This window comes from Cebidichthys violaceus, unplaced genomic scaffold (genome assembly GCF_023349555.1).
Source record: "Cebidichthys violaceus isolate CVI_PGR_0920_01 unplaced genomic scaffold, fCebVio1.0.p SCAF_3, whole genome shotgun sequence".
NCBI lineage: Eukaryota > Metazoa > Chordata > Actinopteri > Perciformes > Stichaeidae > Cebidichthys > Cebidichthys violaceus.
In genome coordinates, this window is record NW_027176483.1 from 12,937,090 (window position 1) to 12,946,334 (window position 9,245).

At 39.9% G+C, this 9,245-nt stretch overlaps 1 protein-coding gene across 1 annotated transcript; it reads left to right on the forward strand.

The window, feature by feature from the left end:
* Positions 1-5,503: 5,503 nt before the first annotated feature.
* LOC137881797 (F-box/LRR-repeat protein 14-like) lies at positions 5,504-8,078 on the forward strand. The gene has a single exon (XM_068723918.1). It carries the CDS (start codon positions 6,056-6,058, stop codon positions 7,265-7,267), a length of 1,212 nt encoding a protein of 403 aa, XP_068580019.1. The 5' UTR covers positions 5,504-6,055; the 3' UTR covers positions 7,268-8,078.
* The last annotated feature ends 1,167 nt before the right edge of the window (positions 8,079-9,245 follow it).

A 9,245-nucleotide genomic window follows, 5' to 3' on the forward strand; every position in this document is an offset into this window, starting at 1 on the left:
GTCTCTAGACTGTGTGTGTGTGTGTGTGTGTGTGTGTGTCTGGTTCAGTGTGTTAAACTGTGCACATGTCAACCACAATGACAATATGTGACTCAACAGTTTCTATTGTTCAGCAGCATATATCTGCACCCAGAGATTTCACTTATAAAGATATAAACACAAAACATTCTGAATTGTTCATGTTTGAATTACATAGAGATCAAATCACAAGTGAGCTATGAGGTTCAATCCTAAATGTTAAATACATTTTTAATAAGTGATGAAACAGATATTGCTCTCTTATACAATACATTTTTGGCATAATCTAAAAGACAACGGCTGCAGGTTTGCAGATTACTTGTTATGTGCTCATCTGTGGAGGTGTGTGTATGTGTGTGTGTGTGTGTGTGTGTGTGTGTGTGTGTGTGTGTGTGTGTGTGGTGAGCTGTCAGAGGAGATCTGGTGAGAGTGGGCTAATTGGAGTTAATTCACCATCTGTCTGTGTGAGCCAGCAGACAGGGTCATTAGCAGAGACAAGTCCAGCCACAGGGGAGGCCGAGAGGGGAATCACCATCCCTCACTTTCTCTCCCTCTGTCTTTAGTTTTCCTTTTCCTTCCTGTCTACCAAACCTTCTCTTGTCTCCATCATTCTGTCTTTGTGTCTGTTTGATCCTCCTTCATCATATTTTTCAGATCCTGTTGTCTAATTATGCAAAGCACAGACTTAAGGACACATTTTTTTTATTTTTTTGTATGCAGAAGATTGTTTGAAGTGGTGATGATCTAAAACTGGGTGTAGAGTGATCAGTGAGAGCCTTTTCTCTTTTTGTTGTCTGTTTTGTCAGATCTGCGCTGCCCTCTGCTGGCCAGATGTGGGCCTGAGACCACAGCGCTGGGCAGATAAGAGAGATAAAAAATAAAGGATTGTCCTGTCCACTGCAGAGTGTCTGCCGGGTGTCACAAGTCTGATAAATGTTCTTCACCTAAAGAGAGATTGATTGTGCCATCATTAATTATTTTTGAGTTCAACACATCCAAACTTCCATTGAGAGTAACAAATGTGATGTTATTTCATGATGACAACACAATTTAATATTTCTTGACCATCACAATTGCAGGTTACTTGTAGCATCTATTTGATATATTATCTTTGTTATAATTCGTCAGGACCTTTGTTGTTGCATGTTGTATCACCCCTCGTCTTCCATATGTGTCTTGTATCTCTCCACTATTGACGGTTAATAAATGGCACTAAAATAATAATAATTAACAGATAGATAATAAATTACTGAGCGGGAGGAGTAGGAACCTTTACAGATTCAAAACCATGATGGGCAAGGTTTCTTTAATCTAATCTACAAGCCTATAAAATAGGCTGCTAGATAACTTCTCCAAATAAATAGATTTATATACACTGACCTTTTATCCATGACAAAGTCTTACAGCGTTTTATATTTTTACTACTGTTTTGGGAATTTTGTCAAATAAACTAAACTAAACTAAGAGAGTCTGAGTGTGCAAAGAAAGTGGTAACTTAATCAATTTTAGATTAGTGAAACTGTATTTTGTATTCCACCAAAGTAAAATAACAATGGATTATTAAAGACCATTAAATTGCATATTCATGAGGGCAGGACAGTTGATTAGCTTTGAGGCCGACTCCATCACACACAGGTTTAACCGATCTGTCTCCTAGAGATGTACTTTCTAGAGTCTCTGTATCAGTCAGAGTTAAGCACAAGGAATAATGAAGAGGGGAGGCCAGGAAGCGTAAAGTTTGGAAGAAAAATATTCAATATTGTCAGTCTTTAATCTGACAATTCGATTGATCTTTCAATCACTTATCCTATACATAAGTGATAAGCAGGCAGTGATCATCATAGTCCTGAGTCATCGTCGGCCTCTCTCCATCTCCATGTGGTCTTGTATACCATAATCTGCCCAGAAAGAAAACCTACACCAACAAAAGACCAACAAATCAGTCAGTGGGAAGCTCAAACTCAAAGCATTTTATTGCCTCTGCTTGATGGATCATTTTTGACAATGTCATAAATTTTGCCTTTATTATTTTTTTCATCTGAAGACACCGTATTCTTTCTCAATAGGTGTTTTTCATCTCTGCCAACTCTAAAGTGAAATACATTTAAGAAGTTTGAGAGGTCATGCATACTGTTGTAAATGAAAAATAGGTTTTATGTTTTTTTTTCACTACAGTCTGTGGCGCCAGATCTTTTATATTTTACAGCCATGTCTCACCATTTCTCAGTACTTTTTGATTATGGAAGCATAAACATTTATGAGTGCATGAGAATGTTGGCTTCTCTCAAACACATTACAATACATAAATCCAATGCAACAAATAATGTTTAAACATATTCCATATTACATAGTTGGCAATTGAGAAACAATAAGGTCTAAAGTAAAAGAAACTAAAATTACTAATTCAATGGTCTAGACTCTATTCCTTCACTTTTACACGCATTAATATACAAACTGTATAAAGCTGGCAAAAATTATTACGTTCGCAGCCTTTTTTGATTATCTGTGATAAATGAATCTACATGTACTGATATCCCCTTGTTAATCTTTTGAAGACAGGAGAACATTCTGCGTTTATACATGATTATTCTGTTTGATATATAATTTCAATAAAAATATATGCTGCTTCCTGGCTTTTTGATTCCCTTTGTTTTGAGCACTCTCACTGTTTGACTCTTTGCAAAAGCTCTGAGCTAAAAAGCTTTTAGAGGCATTTGTGTTGTTGAGCGATTCAGGAAAACATGCCAGGAATTGTAGGTATTTATTGTTCCAGGGCCCCAAGTGAGCCGTTGTCAGGGGAGCCAGGTTGTCTAGCAGTGCCCCTGAGGGTCAACGGTGATTCTGAGGTCAGATTCACTAAAATAACTTCTCATTGCTCCTATACTTCTACACAGACACATGCAAGTTTACACATTCAAATATATAATGCAAACAGGTCATAACAAGACTGAGTTATGTTCATGTGAACTGTAATCGAACATGTAGTTCATTTTCTTAGACAGATGATTAGCAACAAGCTCTCATATTGTCACAGTTAATTCCCTCCATCATTGAAATGCAGGTTGGTTGAATGAAACAAAAACAGAAGAGGGATTTAGTCACAGATGACATTACATTACATTACATTACAGTCATTTAGCAGACACTTTTATCCAAAGCGACTTACAATAAGTGCATTCAACATTGGTAATCAAAAGAACTACTAGTCACCAGAAGTCATAAGTACATTTCCTTTTCCAAACAAGCATCTAAGAGCATGAAGCAGAGCATAACTCAGAGCCAAAATACAGTGCAGAAACAAGAAAAACAGTTAGTGCTATAAGTAATACGAATACAATAGATGAGAGATGAAACGTTGAATAGTTCCATGGCAAATATAATAAATATAAATCAATATAAGTATATACATGCATAGCATACATATGTAAATGTGTACATGACAATGAAAGACAAAAGTCAAATAAGTTAATAAAGAATACAAATTATCGTATGAGCGACGTAAAGCGATAGGCCTTTTTCTTAGCAGACATTTTGACTTGCTAGGTGTTACTAATAACATTAACCAGGGTTTTGTTCTTTTCAAGTGTCTCAGTAAGTCAGTGAGCCAGCATGCACAATACCCTGACCCTGAAACTGAAGCAGCTAAATGGAATCCAGCCATCATTAATTTGATTATTTACACCTGTGCTTTTCCTACTGTGACAGGTCAACATGGTCTATTGTATTGGATATGCATTGTATTGTGCTCAGTTGTTTTATTATTGTGTTCACCTTTTGTTCATCTCTTTTGCTGTTAGTGTGTAAACCAGTAAAATGCTTTGTGTGAACATTGAGACACATCCTGTCCTCTCTTGTCCTTTACACACTGAACCACCAAAAATCATTGTAAAGTACCGGCTGTGTGTCCTCCCAGCAGCCGGAGGTGACCAGGTCAGTGAACGCCTCGATGCAGTAACTCCGGGCTTCTACACTAAGTAGCACACAAGAGAAAGGCAGGTGACACAGCAGAGTCCTTGAGCAGATGCACCTGTCTCTGGGTCGATGTGAATGTGTGTCTAATTTGACAGGTTATAACTGTACTTAGTGCAAGGACTCATAGAGACTGTTTTCGGCTGCATCTGGAGAATGAGACCGCCTCTCTGGTTGCTGGTGGTCCTTGAAGCTTCCAACAATAAATATGGTTCTAACTCCTGATTTCAGTCTTCTCCGCATGGAAAAACATTAAGATCATAGTTTTCTCCAGAGACAGACTGCACTAAAACATGTATGTTGCTTATATTTTCCATGACACAACTTTAGTCATTATTGTCTCATGTCAAAGTACTATAATCACATTATATCCAGGGCATAGGCCTACAAATCAGTGTCAATCAATGGCGTATAAATTGCCCCATGTGTATTCATCACATATTTCAATCAAGTCAACTTAACATTTTAAACAACTAGTAAGTTGCTGTAGTACATTTCACAGTTTGCTTACTGTGATTACTGGAGGTAGAACATCAAGCAATTAGGATCGGCAGGTTGAAAACCGAGCACATATTTTTGAAAAGCTGGTAATATAGTGAGAGCATTTGTGTCTGACAACATTTTGTCCACTTAACTGTTTAAATGCTAATTTGCACATTACAACAATTCATTCATGTTAACTAACTGGTGATGTTTAAGATTTTAAGAAATCACATGAGCATCTATGGCTCTTTAGTGCTTTGCTCCTGTGAAGTATCTTAATGGTACCTCCCATACAAAACACAGTATATTCCAATATTCAGATTTGACCTGTATATATGTTTTGTTTAGATGTTGTTGTCAATGTGTGTATATATATACACACACACACACACACACACACACACACACACACACACACACACACACACACACATATATGTACACATACACACATATATAGGAGCAAAAGTGGAGGGAAGCAAGAAAAAAAATGGTTAGAATGAATGTTGTCAATATTTCTGTAGACGTGTGCCTATGTGGAGGTTTCTTTTCGGTATGTGTATGTATACAAAATCAAATATTAAGTGTCAGCATAAATACATTTGGCCAATAAACTTGTCATTCAATAAGGAGCCACCTTCATTAATTATGCCTGTGTCCTCTTGTATTGTACTAATACAATACCTTGTTATTTTGTTTAGTTTTTTACAAAACGCCAGACCTAACGTTATAATATGCATCTGGTTTCAGTACATTCTATCAAACATAACAAGGATCAAAACAAACAAACAGACTAATTATTGATCTACTTTACTCCTAAAGTACTTAATGCTGTACTATCTCATTGTCTCTTTGCTGGAGGACGCTATACTATTTGGAAACAGCCATTACATATTGCTATTACTGTATTATTAAAAACTGTAATGGAGCCAGTAGTAGCGTAATAGTAACCATACGTGTTCCTTCCACTAGGAGCCGCTGGCTGAAGTCGCTATAAGCTGATAGAGCTGCTTTATTCATTTGTAGCGATCCGAGATGCTGGAAATGCCTCAGAAGGTAGAGGAGCCTGGCTGTTACCTTTGAGCAAACAGCGTTGTGGATGAAAGTTTTTGCCCACAAAAAAGTTCTTGGATACGCTTCGTGATGAGTTGGAGGAACTGATACGTTGTTTTGGAGAGCTTGGACAGGGGTGTTGTTCGCGTTTTTAAGTTTAGACAGCTAACGCTACGCAGACGTATGCTAACGTTAGCGCTGCCGCGTTAGCATAGCCTGCTAGGTAAATATTACGGAGTTTCCTGCATCTGCGTCCACTTGTCCATATAAGAACCGTGGCGTTAGTGGACATTTTGTCCCGTTATTGTATTGATTATAATAGCAGGCTTTTAGCTCCAACGAGATGGGTGGATTTTTGTTACGTTACACACAAAGCTAACTGGCTATGGTTAGCATGTTCGAATGCTAGCTGACGTTAGCTAACGTTGCCGAGCCAGCCAGCAACTTCGGCAGGAGAGTTTCGGCGAGCTAACAACGACAGTATTGTCGCCCACAAGCAACCTCTGCCGCTAAAAGCAGTCAACCCGCAGCCATGTTCGAAATGGAGACGCATATATCGTGCCTTTTCCCGGAGATCCTGGCCATTATTTTCAGTTATCTGGACGTTAAAGACAAAGGAAGAGTAGCCCAAGTGTGCGCGGCCTGGAGGGACGCGTCCTACCACAAGTCTGTGTGGAGGGGGGTGGAAGCCAAGCTCCATCTGCGGAGAGCCAACCCGTCTCTGTTCCCCAGCCTGCAGACCAGGGGGATAAAAAAAGTTCAGATTCTCAGCCTGAGGCGAAGTCTGAGCTACGTAATTCAAGGGATGCCGCACATCGAAAGCCTTAACCTGTGTGGATGTTTCAACCTGACAGACAACGGACTCGGTCATGCCTTTGTGCAGGACATCCCATCCCTGCGGGTGCTGAACCTCAGCCTTTGCAAACAGATCACGGACTCCAGCCTGGGCAGGATTGCCCAGTACCTCAAAAACCTGGAGGTGCTTGAACTCGGGGGATGCAGCAATATCACAAACACCGGCCTGTTGCTCGTCGCCTGGGGCTTGCACAGACTCAAGAGCCTGAACCTGCGCAGCTGCAGGCATGTGTCCGATGTGGGCATCGGTCACCTGTCCGGCATGACCCGCAGCGCGGCGGAGGGCTGCCTGTCCCTGGAGAAGTTAACCTTGCAGGACTGCCAGAAGCTGACCGACCTTTCCCTGAAACACGTCTCAAAGGGCCTAAACAAGCTCAAAGTACTCAACCTCAGCTTCTGCGGAGGGATATCGGACGCAGGTATGATCCACCTGTCGCACATGACCCACCTGTGCAGCCTGAACCTGCGGTCGTGTGACAACATCAGTGACACGGGGATCATGCATCTGGCCATGGGCTCCCTCCGGCTGTCTGGACTCGATGTCTCCTTCTGTGACAAGATTGGAGACCAGAGCCTGGCGTATATCGCCCAGGGGCTGTATCAGCTCAAGTCCCTCTCCCTCTGCTCCTGCCATGTCAGCGACGACGGCATTAACAGGATGGTACGCCAGATGCACGAGCTCAAGACTCTCAACATCGGACAGTGTGTGAGGATCACAGACAAAGGGTTGGAGTTGATAGCTGACCACCTGACCCAGCTGACGGGGATCGATCTGTACGGTTGTACGAAGATCACCAAGAGGGGTCTGGAGAGGATAACACAGCTCCCGTGCCTTAAAGTGTTAAACCTGGGACTGTGGCAGATGACTGAGAGTGAGAGAGTGAGGTGAAATGTCTCTAGTGTAGTATACATCTTTCATTGTGTATAGTGCTCAGTTGTATACTGAGAAAGGCTGTCTGTCTCCACTCTTAATTTCACCTTCTATGCTGTGACTAAAAATCAGGAGAGAGACTCCGCATAGATCACTGGAATATTGTTCACCTCCACCTGCAATACTCCACTTTTGGTTTCAGTCTTGCTCTCTTCTGAAGTGCATCGTTTAATCTCAGCCTGTGTACAATTCTTACTCTCTAGCTACCTCACCCATTAAACACAGGAGTGCCTACTATCGCTGAATACTAAATTACATATTTTTGTGACTCACACACCAATGGAGATTTAGATATTTTAAAAATAATCTCATTGCAGAATAATAGCTAGGCATTTTAACTCTTAACAGAAAGTCAAATTTTGATAGAATGTTTTTTTTTTTGGCTGATGTATTTTTTACTTGTGTAACCAATATTTTTTTGTATTGAGTGAAAAAATTGTACTTCAAATTGAAGTGGGTGGATCACTCCCGTCTGTCTCTGTTTACCTGTGTATAGTTGGCTGTTTCATATTCCTGAGGAAATAAGTATGTATCAGATGTTCCAGTATGCTACTCTGTCAAAGGTTCATCAACACAACTACAGTAAGGCGTAGTAATTAACAGCTGCCAAGGCTATATGCAATACCTTAAAACTGTTTTATCAGTGGTCTTTCTCCTGAGGAGCTTCCAACGAGTGTCAGAGTATTTGTTTAAAAAAAGCAGTAATTTAAGATTGTTTTATATTCATACAGTAGTGATATTTATGAATAAAGATGGCAAATATGTTTCAGTTTTGTGTGTTTGCTTGTAGAATTTGTAAGTTTTACCAACTATTTGATTTATAACTGACTGTAGATCTTTGAGCTGTTTAGGGACACTTGGGGTGTGTACTTGCACATGATAATCAGAAGAATGTCTTTCTGATATCTTTTAATATCAACCTTACTTAAAATCTAGAATGAATTGTGTGATTAAGATGAATATCTTAATCATTTCACAGCAGTTAAATTCAACTTGGGCATCTGAAGGGAATTCATACATCTTTACCAAACTGACATTTTAACATCAGATAGTGTTTGAGAAATGTATTTACACTTAGAGAACTAAGTCGGGTTCCTACTGAATCCAACTGGCACTAGAAAAAACTTCAACTAATGCACAGCTGTGTCCCAGAACTTGGATTCATAGCTCCGTTTAGCAAATTCCCACCCTGCTTAGCTACCCTTGAGCAAGATCTCAGGGTCCTCGTATATAATCTGAACGTAATCCATGTTCTCAATGAGTTTGTGGGGACTCCCGGCTATAACTACACCAACTCCACTAAGAGAAAATATTGTACAATTTGGTTTACAATAATACAGGCACTACAGCCTAAAACTGCCAGATGTAACAACTGTTTTCTTTAACCTTTAATAAATCACCTTTATAACGGCCGCAAATGTGAAATCCGTTGGAGGACTTTCCTTTAAACTGGTTAAAGCACATTCACATATTTGGATGGGGTTTACAGTATTAGTAAACAATGGTGTCTATCTATAAATTTGCAAGAAACCAAGGCTTATAATTTATTTATTTACATACATACAAAATCCAAATAATTCACAAACGTCTGTTTTGCTTTCTGTTTACAGTTTGATTCTTAACACGAACAGACAGAAGGCAGTACATTTCTTATACAAATGCAAAATAAAAAAATACCATGAACTTGATAGATGCCCCTTAATCAGCCCTGTGTTCCTCAATAAAGAGAAGAGAAAAAGAGATGACGAGACATTAAGGCAAGGGCAGGGACACACGGGCCAAAGTAAGGGGAATTAAACAACCCAGTGGTGAAGGGCGGGGGGGTTGAAATGAGACCGAGAAATTAATCTCCACTCAAAAGAGTTTTGACAGACAAAAAGTACCACAGAAACCAGTGGATGCGTTTTGTTTTCAGTAAAACACACCACTTGTCCTC

What these genes read in the sequence shown, in the direction of transcription:
- LOC137881797 (XM_068723918.1), top strand. Translation starts at nt 6,056, where the DNA reads ATGTTCGAAATGGAGACGCATATATCGTGCCTTTTCCCGGAGATCCTG.